General features: G+C 43.1%; 1 protein-coding gene across 1 annotated transcript in view; it reads left to right on the top strand.

Annotated features, from left to right (window-relative positions):
* The window catches only part of TIPIN (TIMELESS interacting protein), a 45949-nt gene extending 28166 nt beyond the window's left edge, over window positions 1-17783 (top strand). Inside the window, exons 5-7 of the mRNA XM_082256792.1 lie at window positions 12714-12777; window positions 13359-13550; window positions 17527-17783. Of these exons, the coding sequence (XP_082112918.1) occupies window positions 12714-12777; window positions 13359-13550; window positions 17527-17726 (456 nt within the window). The 3' untranslated portion in view covers window positions 17727-17783. The remainder of the gene's footprint in view (window positions 1-12713; window positions 12778-13358; window positions 13551-17526) is intronic.
* The last annotated feature ends 221 nt before the right edge of the window (window positions 17784-18004 follow it).

Raw genomic sequence — 18004 nt, forward strand, 5'->3', positions numbered from 1 at the left:
ACTGTGATTAGAAGGTGCAAAGTCCCACCACCAGCTTGGCCTCTTACCAGAAGTTAAACGTTAAGGGCATATATGAATATGACCGCTCCAAAGGTCATGCAGCCAGGTAGAAAAGTTCCCAGAAATACAGAAGGCACTCTGACACACTCGTGCTCCCTAGACTCTTACCGGACAAAAGCCAAACAAGAAGCCTGGTTCTATGGTGATGAGTGGTCCTGCCGGGGGTTACTGGACTCTAGGATGGCTGATGTAGTTGCTTGTGTCCAAGAGGAACAGACCCAGTCAGAAAGCCTGACGAAAGAAGATCCTGCCAAAGGTGGCTAGACTCTGATTGGCTGCTGTAACTCCTTAGTCTGGTCGACCTCAATAATAGGGGACACAACAGAGGGGACCGCAATGGTGCATTACCAACAGTAGATTTTTATTAAAACAAATGGTTGCACTTACAGTTGTGAAGACAATAATAGCGAGTTCCCTCACGGAGGAGCTGTATGGCGGGGTCCGCCTGCAGTGCGGACCGCTGCCTGGTCTAGATGTGATGACGCGTTTCTCCCGATAGGGCATCCACTTAGATAGGAGGTAGAGCCAGCGCCATCACTACCGCCATTATATATGCCCTGTAGCAAGTACTTCCGGGGTTCGGGACCCTCCCCTTCTTACCTGTAGACTGGCCACTTATCATACTCTTTACTAGCAAAGTCCAAATCAACCAAAAGGGGATAAGGGGACTCTTGGGCATCACCAAATATTGTTATGATGTGTGGTTACAGTCTGGAAGGTCGGGATGTCCACCGGAAGTACTTGCTTTGTTTACTTCCTGTCGTCTCATATCTATGATGCTGCTTCCTGTGCTGATGACAAGGGCATTTCCTGTGTAAGCAGGAAATGATGCTGCTTCCTGTGCTGATGACAAGGGCATTTCCTGTGTAAGCAGAGTATGTATTCCTCTCCCCCACAGGCATAACAGCCAATAGGAAGAGGAAGCGGACGATCTCCACCTACTACTTAATATACAGAATATTGTTATGCCGCATATCTTCTACAAACTTTCATATCATTGCAGCGAAATAGATAGGAGCCTTGAGGAACATTGAAAAAACATTAAAACATACAAACTTTTAATTCCATTGAATTGACCGGGCTACTTAACCCTTTCTAGTGTATGATGGTGTATAATGCTTTTATAAAAAATCATAAAAAAGCTGTGGGGTAACTACTAAGCTTCCCGCCAGCTTGGGTGTATTAAAACACGAAATTCTGAAAGAAAAATGAATAAAAATTCCTACCAAAAGTGGAATTGGAATTAAAATAGTATACTCAAAAAATAAAATAAAATTAAAATTAAAAAGGAGGAAAAAGTTTTTCGATTTGAATTTCTTCAAAACTAGCTATTAGAATGTGGAAGAAGATCCTAGTCACAGATGTTGTAGCTCCATGCAGAGACCCCCACACTTCTAACTAATAGAGGAAACATGAAGGAAATGGGTCAAATTTCCAGTAAAGGGAGCATGGGACATAAATGTCAGCTGTTATTAATAAACGCATTTATGTCCCATTCAATGTTGTGTCCTAGGGGCTTGTAACTTCTGAGCTCATAGATCCAGAAGGTTTCCCTTCTGGAAATTGCTCTTTTCATATTACTCCCCCGCCAGTGGGGTTGATACTTCTCGATTACAATAATCTTCAGTTTGCCCGGATTTTTATGGTGGTGGGTGGCAAAATGTTTCGAAAGACTGTGACCAGGGAAACCTTTCCGAATATTGGCCAGATGTTCGCCTATTCGGATGTTGGCAGTCCTAATCGTCCTCCCCACATATTGCTTCCCACATTCACAGGTGACCAGATATACTACCCCTTTGGTGTGACAGGTGATAAAATCCCTAATGGGGTAGCTCTTTCCTGTGGTGGTAGAGGTAAATTGCTTAGTCTTAATGGTAGTAGCATTTAGACAGATATTACACCTCCGGCACGGGAAGTATCCTTGAAGGTTAGGGAAAAATTTAGGAGTTGCAGGTTTTTCAACGGGATTCCTAGCTATAATTTGTTTTAGGTTCTTAGCCTTTCGGTAGATCATTGTTGGTTTGGATGGAAGCGAAGGACCCAATAACGGATCTTGTTGTAAGATTCCCCAGTGCTTCCGAAATATGTGATTCAGCCATCGATAGTGGCTGGAGAATTGAGTTGTGAAGGCAAACTCAAATTTTCCCATAGCATCTTTTGATTTATCTTTCTCCCTAGGGACAGATAATTCGGATTGTTTGAGAGTTGCAATTTCACGTATCTCTCCTTCTAATTCATTCCGGTCATATCCCTTCTCAATAAACCGATTCTTCAAAAGCTGAGCTTGTGTTTTGAAGTCTTCATCTTCCGTACAGTTGCGTCTAATTCTCCTGAATTGCCCTTTGGGCACAGATTTTAACCACATGGGGTGATGGCAACTGTCGATGGAGATGAAGCCATTTCGGTCTGTCGGTTTTTGGTATGAGCTGGTAATGAATCTTTCTCCTTTCCTCCATATTACAAGGTCAAGGTAGCTTATAGAGGTGGTACTCCATTGGTAGGAGAAACGTATACCCCAGTTGTTGCAATTTAGCTTCCCCATGAACTGGTGTAAGCTTGCTTCCTCTCCTTTCCATATGATTAGGGCGTCGTCAATGTAACGCCGCCACATCACTAGCTCGTTAGTTTTCTCCGCGAAGATGTTCCTATTTTCCCATAGAGCCATGAACAGGTTGGCGAGGCTGGGGGCAAATTTGGCCCCCATAGCCACGCCAGTCCGCTGTAGGTAAAATTGTTGATTATGGTAAAAATAGTTGTGTTCCATACCAAATTGGAGAAGTTCTAAAATGAATTTCTTCTGATTTAACGGGATGTGATAATCTTGGTCTAAAAAGGTGCTGACAGCCTCGTAGCCTAACTCGTGGGGAATAACGGTATATAATGAGGCCACGTCGGCTGTGACCATTATCACATTCCCTGGAACTTGGAGTTCAGTGATCTCTTGGATACATTGGGTGGTATCCTTCAGGAACGCCGGTGTCTCCTGAACTAACGGCTGGAGGAAATGGTCCACATACTTCCCTATCCGGGATGTAACCGAGTCAATGCCACTAACTATCGGTCTCCCCGGTGGCTTTATGAGGCTCTTGTGGACCTTTGGTAGGTAGTATATGGTAGGAATTCGAGGTGCAAGAGGTATTAGGTGTTCTTTCTCCTTTTTACTTAAAATGCCATCCTTATGACCTTTGGACACAATGCGTTCTAACTGCTTTTTATAGCTCCAGGTAGGGTCCTTCTTTAGGATTTCATACGTCCTTCTATCAGACAACAAATTGTCCATTTCCTCCATGTAGTCCTCTTTCTTTAATAGGACTGTACCCCCGCCTTTGTCCGCTGGGCGGATCACCAAATCCTTTTTATCACATAGAGCTTTAATACCATTCCATAGATCTTTTTGTGGTTTAATGGAAGCATCTTTTTGTTCCAACTCCTTGAGAATAACATCTCTGAAGATCTTGATATGGTGGCTGGATTTCCCAGGGGGGTTAAAGAGGGAAGCATTCCTCAGATTAGTAGGTATACATGTAGGCTGTTTGTAAGAAACATAGTTTCTCTCGTGGGCCTTGTCGAGGAAATGACGTTTGATGTTGAGTTTTCTAATATATTTGTGTACGTCCAAAAACGTCTCAAACTTGTTTAAGGATTTTTTGGGGGCAAATTTCAATCCTTTCCCCAGAGTCTGTTTTTCTGAGCTGGTAAGGTTAATCCCACTCAGATTGAAGATGCCTCCTGCCTCTATTTGTTCTTTTTTCTTGGACGTTCCTCCCCTGCAGCCCCTGGTCGTTTTTTTCTTTTGGCTTTGGCAGAGCCCCGGCCTAAAAAACCCCGCGGTTTGGTGCTGATGGGGGTTTGCGATTGCTCTGGGTACTCATTTATCCATTCCTCCTCCTCATCTTGGTTGTCCCTAAGAGACTCATACCTATTTTCCACAGGAGGGTAAAAATTCCTCGGGGTTTGAGGGGTTGCTGGGTAATAATCAGAATGCTCCCTGGGACCTCTTCTTGGAGATCTGGACCTGGATCTTCTATAGTATCCTTCATAGTCTGACTCCCTTCTCCTTCTTTCTCCCCTAGGGTGTTCGTATGCGGCATTCTCATACCTATTCCTACTTTCATCTTTTCTGGACTTCCTTTTGGGCTGATGTCCAGATGGCTGTTCTCTCAGGGGTTTAAATTTCTTGATATTGTTACTGGGACCTTTCCGCTCTGTATCCCTCTTTAGGGAAGTCCCTGAAGTAACATTCCCACTGGTGCTTGCGACTGGTTCAGCAATGCTGATTTGTCTTGACCTTTCTTCCGCCACTTCCATTTCTGAAGGGTTGGTAACAGCTCCTTCAGTTGGAGTTTCGGATACTAAATTAAGTTCCCATTTGAAGACTTTAGACGTATTATAGTCTTCCAGGTCCCGGAAATATTTTTTCCTCTTTTTAATTTTCTGTTCTTCTTCTTCCATAGCGAGAATTTCTCTTAGCTCTTGATTGTAAACCTTATATGCTTCCTCTTGCATAAAGGGAGTTAGTTTCTCTTTGATCTCTAGAATCTCTTTATTTAGCCTAATAACTTTTTTCCTCCTCTTGTCAATTAAAAAATTTAAAAGACTCATCCCAGCTCCGTTGAAAAATTGGAACCATTCTTGGATCTCAGGTTCTCCCTGGTCAGGATTGATGTTCCACCTCAAGCTCCTTGGGACCATCTTCTCCTGGACGTATTTCTCCAGGAAGACGATGTCCCAGGATGCATGAAGTTCAGATACCATGATGTTTTTGAGGCGCATAAAAATGCCTCTGAGATCAGTGGGGTCAGTGATGGTTTTCACAAACACATCCTCCACCGTTAATTTTCTGGTGCTATGATATTCAAAGATGTCCATGGTAGTGGAATCTGCTGCACTTTGAAAAAATTACCCAGCAACCCCTCAAACCCCGAGGAATTTTTACCCTCCTGTGGAAAATAGGTATGAGTCTCTTAGGGACAACCAAGATGAGGAGGAGGAATGGATAAATGAGTACCCAGAGCAATCGCAAACCCCCATCAGCACCAAACCGCGGGGTTTTCTAGGCCGGGGCTCTGCCAAAGCCAAAAGAAAAAAACGACCAGGGGCTGCAGGGGAGGAACGTCCAAGAAAAAAGAACAAATAGAGGCAGGAGGCATCTTCAATCTGAGTGGGATTAACCTTACCAGCTCAGAAAAACAGACTCTGGGGAAAGGATTGAAATTTGCCCCCAAAAAATCCTTAAACAAGTTCGAGACGTTTTTGGACGTACACAAATATATTAGAAAACTCAACATCAAACGTCATTTCCTCGACAAGGCCCACGAGAGAAACTATGTTTCTTACAAACAGCCTACATGTATACCTACTAATCTGAGGAATGCTTCCCTCTTTAACCCCCCTGGGAAATCCAGCCACCATATCAAGATCTTCAGAGATGTTATTCTCAAGGAGTTGGAACAAAAAGATGCTTCCATTAAACCACAAAAAGATCTATGGAATGGTATTAAAGCTCTATGTGATAAAAAGGATTTGGTGATCCGCCCAGCGGACAAAGGCGGGGGTACAGTCCTATTAAAGAAAGAGGACTACATGGAGGAAATGGACAATTTGTTGTCTGATAGAAGGACGTATGAAATCCTAAAGAAGGACCCTACCTGGAGCTATAAAAAGCAGTTAGAACGCATTGTGTCCAAAGGTCATAAGGATGGCATTTTAAGTAAAAAGGAGAAAGAACACCTAATACCTCTTGCACCTCGAATTCCTACCATATACTACCTACCAAAGGTCCACAAGAGCCTCATAAAGCCACCGGGGAGACCGATAGTTAGTGGCATTGACTCGGTTACATCCCGGATAGGGAAGTATGTGGACCATTTCCTCCAGCCGTTAGTTCAGGAGACACCGGCGTTCCTGAAGGATACCACCCAATGTATCCAAGAGATCACTGAACTCCAAGTTCCAGGGAATGTGATAATGGTCACAGCCGACGTGGCCTCATTATATACCGTTATTCCCCACGAGTTAGGCTACGAGGCTGTCAGCACCTTTTTAGACCAAGATTATCACATCCCGTTAAATCAGAAGAAATTCATTTTAGAACTTCTCCAATTTGGTATGGAACACAACTATTTTTACCATAATCAACAATTTTACCTACAGCGGACTGGCGTGGCTATGGGGGCCAAATTTGCCCCCAGCCTCGCCAACCTGTTCATGGCTCTATGGGAAAATAGGAACATCTTCGCGGAGAAAACTAACGAGCTAGTGATGTGGCGGCGTTACATTGACGACGCCCTAATCATATGGAAAGGAGAGGAAGCAAGCTTACACCAGTTCATGGGGAAGCTAAATTGCAACAACTGGGGTATACGTTTCTCCTACCAATGGAGTACCACCTCTATAAGCTACCTTGACCTTGTAATATGGAGGAAAGGAGAAAGATTCATTACCAGCTCATACCAAAAACCGACAGACCGAAATGGCTTCATCTCCATCGACAGTTGCCATCACCCCATGTGGTTAAAATCTGTGCCCAAAGGGCAATTCAGGAGAATTAGACGCAACTGTACGGAAGATGAAGACTTCAAAACACAAGCTCAGCTTTTGAAGAATCGGTTTATTGAGAAGGGATATGACCGGAATGAATTAGAAGGAGAGATACGTGAAATTGCAACTCTCAAACAATCCGAATTATCTGTCCCTAGGGAGAAAGATAAATCAAAAGATGCTATGGGAAAATTTGAGTTTGCCTTCACAACTCAATTCTCCAGCCACTATCGATGGCTGAATCACATATTTCGGAAGCACTGGGGAATCTTACAACAAGATCCGTTATTGGGTCCTTCGCTTCCATCCAAACCAACAATGATCTACCGAAAGGCTAAGAACCTAAAACAAATTATAGCTAGGAATCCCGTTGAAAAACCTGCAACTCCTAAATTTTTCCCTAACCTTCAAGGATACTTCCCGTGCCGGAGGTGTAATATCTGTCTAAATGCTACTACCATTAAGACTAAGCAATTTACCTCTACCACCACAGGAAAGAGCTACCCCATTAGGGATTTTATCACCTGTCACACCAAAGGGGTAGTATATCTGGTCACCTGTGAATGTGGGAAGCAATATGTGGGGAGGACGATTAGGACTGCCAACATCCGAATAGGCGAACATCTGGCCAATATTCGGAAAGGTTTCCCTGGTCACAGTCTTTCGAAACATTTTGCCACCCACCACCATAAAAATCCGGGCAAACTGAAGATTATTGTAATCGAGAAGTATCAACCCCACTGGCGGGGGAGTAATATGAAAAGAGCAATTTCCAGAAGGGAAACCTTCTGGATCTATGAGCTCAGAAGTTACAAGCCCCTAGGACACAACATTGAATGGGACATAAATGCGTTTATTAATAACAGCTGACATTTATGTCCCATGCTCCCTTTACTGGAAATTTGACCCATTTCCTTCATGTTTCCTCTATTAGTTAGAAGTGTGGGGGTCTCTGCATGGAGCTACAACATCTGTGACTAGGATCTTCTTCCACATTCTAATAGCTAGTTTTGAAGAAATTCAAATCGAAAAACTTTTTCCTCCTTTTTAATTTAAATTTTATTTTATTTTTTGAGTATACTATTTTAATTCCAATTCCACTTTTGGTAGGAATTTTTATTCATTTTTCTTTCAGAATTTCGTGTTTTAATACACCCAAGCTGGCGGGAAGCTTAGTAGTTACCCCACAGCTTTTTTATGATTTTTTATAAAAGCATTATACACCATCATACACTAGAAAGGGTTAAGTAGCCCGGTCAATTCAATGGAATTAAAAGTTTGTATGTTTTAATGTTTTTTCAATGTTCCTCAAGGCTCCTATCTATTTCGCTGCAATGATATGAAAGTTTGTAGAAGATATGCGGCATAACAATATTCTGTATATTAAGTAGTAGGTGGAGATCGTCCGCTTCCTCTTCCTATTGGCTGTTATGCCTGTGGGGGAGAGGAATACATACTCTGCTTACACAGGAAATGCCCTTGTCATCAGCACAGGAAGCAGCATCATTTCCTGCTTACACAGGAAATGCCCTTGTCATCAGCACAGGAAGCAGCATCATAGATATGAGACGACAGGAAGTAAACAAAGCAAGTACTTCCGGTGGACATCCCGACCTTCCAGACTGTAACCACACATCATAACAATATTTGGTGATGCCCAAGAGTCCCCTTATCCCCTTTTGGTTGATTTGGACTTTGCTAGTAAAGAGTATGATAAGTGGCCAGTCTACAGGTAAGAAGGGGAGGGTCCCGAACCCCGGAAGTACTTGCTACAGGGCATATATAATGGCGGTAGTGATGGCGCTGGCTCTACCTCCTATCTAAGTGGATGCCCTATCGGGAGAAACGCGTCATCACATCTAGACCAGGCAGCGGTCCGCACTGCAGGCGGACCCCGCCATACAGCTCCTCCGTGAGGGAACTCGCTATTATTGTCTTCACAACTGTAAGTGCAACCATTTGTTTTAATAAAAATCTACTGTTGGTAATGCACCATTGCGGTCCCCTCTGTTGTGTCCCCTATTATTGAGGTCGACCAGACTAAGGAGTTACAGCAGCCAATCAGAGTCTAGCCACCTTTGGCAGGATCTTCTTTCGTCAGGCTTTCTGACTGGGTCTGTTCCTCTTGGACACAAGCAACTACATCAGCCATCCTAGAGTCCAGTAACCCCCGGCAGGACCACTCATCACCATAGAACCAGGCTTCTTGTTTGGCTTTTGTCCGGTAAGAGTCTAGGGAGCACGAGTGTGTCAGAGTGCCTTCTGTATTTCTGGGAACTTTTCTACCTGGCTGCATGACCTTTGGAGCGGTCATATTCATATATGCCCTTAACGTTTAACTTCTGGTAAGAGGCCAAGCTGGTGGTGGGACTTTGCACCTTCTAATCACAGTTCACCTTTCCCCAAGCTGGAAGTTTTTGTCACCATTTTTTGCACTTTATTTATGGACTTATAATATGGACGTTTATTGCACATTGGTGTATCACTAGTCACCTTCTGGACATTTTTTGTTTTACACGATTTGCATACGTTTTCATTTTTTTGCATTATTATTGCATTTTTGGTTTATTTGTTTACATCATTTTGTATGCTGCACATATGCACTAGGGCAGCGCACCTGATTTCTTTACCTAAACTGACAGGAGAGCTGCGCTGCGCTGCCTGCCAATGTAAACAAAGCAGGCGGCTCTCCTGTCACACAGGCACAGTGAGATAGTGTCTCTGTTAAGCTGAAACCCCGATCTCTGTGCCTGTCAAGGAGCCCCCCCACACAGCACAATTGGGCTCACATTTAACCCCTTGATCACCCCCAGTATTAATCCCTTCCCTGCCAGTGTCATTTATACAGTAACCGTGCATATTATTTAACACTGATCACTGTACTGGTGTCACTGGTCCCCAAAAAGTCACCTAGTGTCAGATTTGTCCACCGCAATGTCGCAGTCCCGCTAAAAATCGCTGATCGCCACCATTACTAATAAAAACAAAAAAAATAAATAAAATAGTGCAAAAATCTATATGTGTGTGTGTGTATGTATGTATGTATGTATGTGTGTGCATATGTATGTAATAAATAAATAAAAAAAAATATATATATATATATATATATATATATAAATATATATGAGCACAGGTATGTCTGTGTGGTAAGTCAGTGACCATTGTGCCTGTTAGCTCCATGTTTGCATTGGCAGAGCAGAGTAGGACTGGCCATTAGAGAGATGAATTTGATGCAGTTGGCCAGCCTAACCACTTGACCTTTTTGAAAGATTTACCCCCTTCATGACCAGGACATTTTTTGCTGTACAGCACTACCTTACTTTAACTGATAATTGCGTGGTCATGCAACACTTTACTCAAATAAAATTTGTCATTTTCCCCCCACAAATAGAGCTTTCAATTGGTGGTATTTGATCATCTCTGCGTTTTTTTTTTGTTTTTTTTTTTTTCTTTTTCATTTTAATTTTTTTGTGCTGTAAACAAAGATTTTTTTTTTTACTTTCCACTATAAAACCTCCAATAAAGATTTTTTTTTTTTTTAAATCAAATTTCTTTATAATTTTAGCCCAATATGTATTCTGCTACATTTTATATTATTTTTGTTAAATAACTCAAGCGTTGATTGATTGGTTTGTGAAAGTTAGAGCATCTTCAAATGATGGGGTGTGTGTATGTATGTGTGTGTGTATGTATGTGCGTGTGTGTGTGTGTGTATTTATATATATATATATATATATATGTGTGTGTATATATATATATATATATATATATATACTGGAATTTTTATTTTTTTGATACTAGTAATGGTGGCGATCAGTAACTGTGCGGTGGAAATTGAACACTGACACTTTGTGGGAACCAGTGACTCTAGTACAGCGATCAGTGCTAAAAATGTGCACTGTCACTGTACTAATGACACTGTTTGGGAAGGGGTTAACTGCGTGCCTAGCCAGTGAGGTGCTTTTACTAAAGAAAGAGATGGATTTTATTCCCTGCTTTGCATGGATACAAAATCCATCCCTTCTCCCCCGGCGTCCGAACGGAGATCTGCCTTGTTTACATAGGCAGAGCTCTGTTCTCTTGTCTCTGCCTCATGATCAGGGGGTGCCAGCAGACATCCAGTGCCCGGCACCCGCAGATTGGCTTCCGCTGTAAATAATCACAGCAGAAGCGGTACGCCAGGGGCGCCCCCCCCCCCCCCCCCCACCCTACAGGCGGAAGTTCAGAGTGTGTATGTGTATACAGTATCTCACAAGAGTGAGTACACCCCTCACATTTTTGTAAATATTTTATTATATTATTATATGTTTTCATGTGACAACACTGAAGAAATTACACTTTGCTACAATGTACATTTTGCTGAAGACAAGCAGACTAAGGACATTGACTACTGGAGCCATGTCATGCGGTCTGATGTGACCAAGATACACTTATTTGGTTCCGATGGTGTCAAGCCTGTAGGGAGTACAAAGACAAGTGTGTCCTACTTACAGTTAAGCATGGAAGCATGGTGGTGGGAGTGTCATGGTCTGGGGCTGCATGAGTGCTGCCGGCACTGGGGAGCTACAGTTCATTGAGGGAACCATGAATGCCAACATGTACTGTGACATACTGAAGCAGAGCATGATCCCCTCCCTTCAGAGACTGGGCCGCAGGGCAGTATTCCAACATGATAACGAACCCAAACACCTCCAAGACCACCACTGCCTTGCTAAAGAAGCTGAGGGTAAAGGTGATGGACTGGCCAAGCATGTCTCCAGACCTAAACCCTATTGAGCATCTGTGGGGCATCTTCAAATGGAAGGTGGAGGAGCGCAAGGTCTCTAACATCCAATAGCTCTGTGATGTCATAATTGTGGAGTGGAAGAGGACTCCAGTGGCAACCTGTGAAACTCTGGTGACCTCCATGCCCAAGAGGGTTAAGGCAGTGCTGAAAAATAATGGTGGCCACACAAAATATTGACACTTTTGGCCCAATTTGGACATTGTCACTTAGGGGTGTACTCACTTTTGTTGCCAGCAGTTTAGACATTAATGGCTGTGTGTTGAGTTATTTTGAGGGGACAGCAAATTTACACTGTTATACAAGCTGTACACTCACTACTTTACTTTGTAGCAAAGTGTCATTTCTTCAGTGTTGTCACATGAAAAGATATATGTGAGGGGTGTACTCACTTCTGCGAGACACTGTATGTATGTATGTATGTATGTATATGTGATTCTGCATAAAAGAGCCCCACTGTAGTCATAAACATGCTATGGGGTGGTCAGTTACTTGTTAAACGTGTGAACTATAAATGTGTGTGTGTTTTTTTTTTTTTTTTGTTATTGCAAAGTTTGCTGGAAAGATTATAAAACAGATCGTTCATCCAGAATGATCTTGGGCCCCTTTCACACTTGTGCGACTTGTCCTGTGATTTGGGACTGCAATGTCACATGACAAGTTGTACTCCATGATTTCCAATGAGTACCATTCATATCCGTACGACTTCAAAGTAGTCCCTGCAATACTTTGGGACGATTTTAATGCGCTTTGAGGACTCCAAAGACGTAGGCATTGCTTCAAGTCCAGTCAAAACCGCAGTAAAATCACGCTACTTTTATGTCCCTTCAGTGTGAAAGGGGCCTTAGGTGGAATACACACTCCAGGAAACCACCTGACACAATCTAACCTTTTTTTATCCCGTTTCCTTCTGTGTAACACACGTGTGGTGGCTAAAGGGTTGGCTTTAACGCTCACACGCTGCACATGTACATCGCTGGGTGGCTGATGTTTTCTGTGCTGGGAGCGCTCACTTTGACCTCTCAGCATGGAGACTGAGCTATCAAAGGCCGCTCTCTGTCTGGATCACCAATTTGTAGCCGGAGAGACCAGCTCCCAATCATGTGACCACTGAGGCAGCCAATCACAGTGATCACAGGATTGCTGATCCTTGTGCCCCCCCCCCCCCCCCCAGGCTTTGGGGGTTAAAAGACTGTAGCCGTTGCAAAACATTCAAGTCCAGCAGGCACTGTTTTATGTGTATAGGCATCTTTACTCCTCTAGATTCTTACTATTCAACTGAATTGCATGCTCTTGTGCATTTTAATGCTGATCTTCTGTCACTATTCAGACTTGCCTAAAAAGAATACGGATGGATCTGCCCATCGTCCATGAAGACTATGTCAGTGATGAAGGTATTTCTGCTGTAGTGTGTGTGTGTGTGTGTGTGTGTTCTCTACTTAAGATACAATAATAATTTAGTTTATGCAGCATGAAATGGAACTTAGTTATGTAGCATAGTGTGTTTGTGTGTGTGTGTGTGTGTGTGTATATATATATAATATATAATATATATATATATATATATATATATATATATATATATATATATATATATATATATATATATATATATATATATATATATATATACAGATAGATCTATAGATCTATATATATATATATATATATATATATATATATATATATATATATATATATATATATATATATATATCTATCTATCTATCTATCTATCTATCATATATATATATATATATCTCTAGAGAGAGAGAGAGAGAGATGGATAGATACTGCCACAAAATATTAGAATGGTTCCCGCAGACAGAACCTCTACAGGCATCGGGGTTTCTGTGCGATGGCTCCCTACATTACATTTCACACCTTTTTATGTCTCATTAATAATAAAGCTGGTTTTCCATTTCTTTGCTACGGTGTGTTTTATGAATACTTTGCATTTATTATCTTTCTCCAGTTGTTGTACAGATGGAAGATGACCCCCCTGATTCTGAAGACTTCCCAGCTTTCCCAGAACCTTCTGCACCATCTTTGTCGCAATCCAGCACCGCTGAGCTGAGTGAAGAGACCAGACAGAGGATCGAGAAGAACCGGCTTCTGGCTCTGGAGAAGAGAATGCAGAAGCTGCAGGCGCTAGCAGATAGCCAGGGTATGAATTGCACACTCTAAAGGCTCGTTTATACTTGCGGTTGGGGGGAGTAAAACCCTGCGGTTAAGCTTTATTTTTAGCGCCCCCTCAATCGCTCCCTCTTTGGCTGCAGAGGCAGCGATCTGGGGTGTATACATACTGCAGCTACAGTGCGCTGCTTCATAGTTGCAGCAGGAATTATACTCCGCATTACAATCAAAGGGCACTACCACCTGCTGAACATGACCTGTTGAAGTGAATGGGGGACTACTGCCTGCTGAACATGACCTGTTGAAGTGAATGGGGGACTACTGCCTGCTGAACATGACCTGTTGGAAGTGAATGGGGCACTACTGCCTGCTGAACATGACCTGTTGGAAGTGAATGGGGCACTACTGCCTGCTGAACATGACCTGTTGAAGTGAATGGGACACTACTGCCTGCTGAACAAGACCTGTTGAAGTGAATGGTGCTGCGCTGTAATTGCCCCTCAACTGTGCACAATGTACTCAGTTGCATGTGTGGTAGTCTTGCTTTTAAAGTAGTTGTAAAGGCTGAAGGTGCATTCTGTGCATGAAGGTAAAACACCTTCTGTGTGCTGTTAACCCCCCCCCCCCCCCCACAAAGCCCTCCTAGTAGTCCCCTCTCGATCCAGTGATGTGCACAAGAGCCTCGGCTGTCCCAGGACTCCCTGTCCTCACTGGCTGAGACGGCAGCGGGAGCTATTGGCTCCCACTGCTGTCAATCGCAGCCAGTGAGCCAATGGCATGGGGCCGAACCATGGCTCTGTGTCTTATGGACGCATAGAGCAGGGCTCTGGAGCAAGCACACACCAGTGCTCCCATAGCAAGCGGCTTGGTATTGGGAGGCACTGTTCAAGGGGGAGGAGCCAGGAGTGTCAGTGGGGGACACGAAGAGAAGAGTATTGGGGCTGCTCTGTGCAAAACCATTACACAGAGCAGGTAAGTATAACATGTTTTTTTAACTTTTTTTGTTTAAAAAAAAACAAACTTAAATGCCACTTTAAGGGATTAAAACAGATGGTGAGGAGATAATACAACATCTCCTCACTGCCTGTCAAATACTCTCTGAAGAGCAATCCAAATGTAGATCGCTATTCAGAGAGCAAAGAATGTGTAAACTGTCATGTTGTCACTTTGCTGAGCTTAAGGCCCCTTTCACACTTGTGCGCCTTGGGACTGCAGAGTCGCGTGACAAGTCGTACTCAATGATTTCCAATGAGTACCGTTCATATCTGTGCGACTTCAAAGGGGTCCCTGCATTACTTTGGTCCGACTTTGATGCGTTTTGAGGTCCATAGCCCTCAAGATGATTACACAGGCATTGCTTCAAAGTCAAGTCAAAATCGCGCGACTTTTAGGTCGCACAAGTGTGAAAGGGCCTTACCCTCTTGCAGGTATATAGTAAAATACTCTAATGGCCCTGTTCAATGAAAAGCTCCTAAATGCTGTAACCCAGATCAATCAGAATTCCGTCTGCCAAAGATTGGCCATTCTACTAAACGTTACACTGCTGCTTGCAGAGCGCCCACTAATGGTGCCCAAATGGCCTAGTTATTTGCTGACTGATTGCAGAGGTCACAAGTGCACCGCTGTACCGTCTCCTTCAGGTTTTAGATCTGATTTGCCTGTGGCCTTTGTCACAGATTTAGCCTGCAGTTTCCTGCCTGTGTACTTACCCCTGTGCTAGATCTGATTCTATTCATACGTGTTTGACTTCTGTTCTCACCTATGGGCATCGCCTGCTATTCTGTAGGTTTTTATTTCCTTACTTCCTGGCCCGCCTCCTAGTTTGCTTCCCTAGAACAGTGGTCTCAACTCCAGTCCTCAGGGCACACTAACAGGCCAGGTTTGCAAGATAACTGAAATACATCCCAGGTGATATAATGTGCTGCTCAGTGATTGCAGTACTCTAGTGTGCATCTCCCCAAGGTAATACTTAAGATCTGGCCTTAGTGTGCCCTGAGGACCAGAGTTGAGAACCACTGCCCTAGAAGACCTGCTCAGTGCAGCAAGCGTTTCCTGAGCAACTTCCTGGTTCTCTGAGCTCCTGTTTGCCTTGTATTACGTGTATTCAGTGTCTGACTTCAGCTTTGTCTTCGGTTTGTGCTTGTCTGCCACCTGGCCTGACATTGACTCGTTTCCTGCATCCTCTTCTGTCTCCTGCCATCTGTACTCTGCATACGCGAGTGATCTCTGCATCAGCTTGGCGAATCTGGGGGCCGCAACCTGGTTCCAGCTTGCTGCAAGTCCATCACCACCATCAGGGGGCCTGGTGAAGGAGCAGGTATGGTTTCTACAAGGGATTGACCGATTATCGGCAAAGCCGATCTGCGCTTTCCCTGATATATCGGAATCGGCCCCTGAGGTTACCGATATTGCCGATATTTCGGGAAAGTGCTTGCCTGCAGCTAGAGGCATCACCCTGGTACCGGCGTCCATAGCCCTGGGTCAGCGGTCTTGTAATGACAACCGATGCGGCTGAGAAGCTGCTCGGCTGTCATTACAAGGAGCCTTCTGCGGCTCGCCCGGGTCTCCCTTCCCACCGGGAGACCCGGGCATCCAGCCTGCACGGCCGCTGAAGACCGGATCAAAGCCACATTCGGCTCTGATCGAGTCTCCATGCAAAAACCCGGAAGTGATGTATGTATGTATGTATGTATGTATGTGTATATATATATATATATATATAATATATAATGTGTGAGTAATTCTGCACTTCCGCCTGTAAGGGCGTGCGTGTACCAACAGCAGGCTGCTTCTGCTGTGAATTCTCATAGCAGAAGCCAACCTACAGGCGCCGGGCACTCAATGTCCTCCAGAACCCGCCGATTGTCCATAATGCAGACAGATCTCAGTTCTGACAGGGGGTAAGGAATGGATTTTGTATTCCTGCAAAGCAGCGAACAAAATCTATCACTTCCCTTAGTAAAAAGGCCTAACCTTACACCCAATCACTGGTCAAGCACACATTTTACCATTTGATCACCCACGTGTTTGAACTCCTTCCCAGCCAGTGTCATTAATATCACTGTAATAATGTAACTGGTTCACACACAATATCAAGTGTCTGATTGTCCGCTGCAATATAACAGTCCTGCTATAAGTCGCTGATCACCGCCATTACTAGTATAATAAAATAAAAATTCCATAAATATATCCCATAATTTGTAGACCCTAACGTTTGCGTAAACCAATCCATATACTCTTATTGGATTTCTTTTACTAAAAACTTAGCAGAATACATATTGGCCTACATTTTTGAAGAAATTTGATTTTTCAATTTTTTTTCAATTTTTTTTATTGGATATGTTTTATAGCAAAAAATAGTTGTTTTTAATTTTTTTTTCAAAATTGTCGGCCTTTTTTTTGTTAATAGCGCAAAAAATAAACGCAGTGGTGATCAAATACCAATAAAACAAAGATCTATTTGTGGGAAAATGACCTAAGTTTTATTTGGGTACAGCGTTGCATGACTGCACAATTGTCCGTTAAAGTAATGCAGTGCCGAATCTCAAAAAATGGCCTGGTCATGAAGGGGGGTAAATCTTCTGGAGGTCAGGTGGTTAATTAGACCAGCGATACATTTAGAAAAAAAATAATTTTCAACTTTAAAGCAGTGTTTTTACATAGTTTGCACTTTTGCTTCATAGATTCTAATTCAGGGATGAAAAGGACTCTTGTTGCAACATTGACTGTTCTTATGGATTGCCAATATGAGAGGCGTTACTGTCGAGTTCTGTGGCCATAAACGCCGACTCCTCCCCTTTCATCTTTCTGTAGAAAACATTTTGTTGAAATCCTTATTTAGAATGTTCTTATGTAGAAATCAGTTTGAGTTAATGTAAAAAGCACAAAAACAGATGCTGACAGTTGGATGGGTGCCCTGTGGTGAGCCAATCAGGAAATTACAATGACATTATTTTCCCATCTCTGGATTGGCTGTTTATGTAAATTGTCTCCTTTTGCTCTTTCAGCAGTGACCCCGACACCAGTTGTGTCTCAGGCTCCGCCTGCTGAGCCCGATGAGATTCCGGAGGATTTTGATGAAGATTTGTTGGAAGAAGTAGACAATGTAGTGGAAAGCAGCTCACAGCCAGTGGCCAGTCCAGTAATGACCACAGCAGCAGAAACACAATCCAGCGATACAAATTCAGAAGTACAAGCTGATGATTGATGGTTTATACATATGTAAATATATTTTTCTTTAATAAACTATTTTATTTCATTAAAAGTTGTTTTCACGTTGACAATGTGATAGTATGCCATAGTGGGGATTTACCATAGCAGGGATGGAGAGAAGTCATTATGTTTTGTGTATGGATGAATTTTACAAGCCAATTGCTATTATTTTGCCCCAGGATCAGCTGCCCCCCCCCCTCCCCCATAGTGTTTGACTATTCAGAGACAAAATAGACAAAACAAAGAGCGCACAGACCCTAGTGCAGTTACCCT

The sequence above is a fragment of the Pelophylax lessonae genome (assembly GCF_965119305.1).
Source record: "Pelophylax lessonae genome assembly, chromosome: 4".
Taxonomy (NCBI): Eukaryota; Metazoa; Chordata; class Amphibia; order Anura; family Ranidae; genus Pelophylax; species Pelophylax lessonae.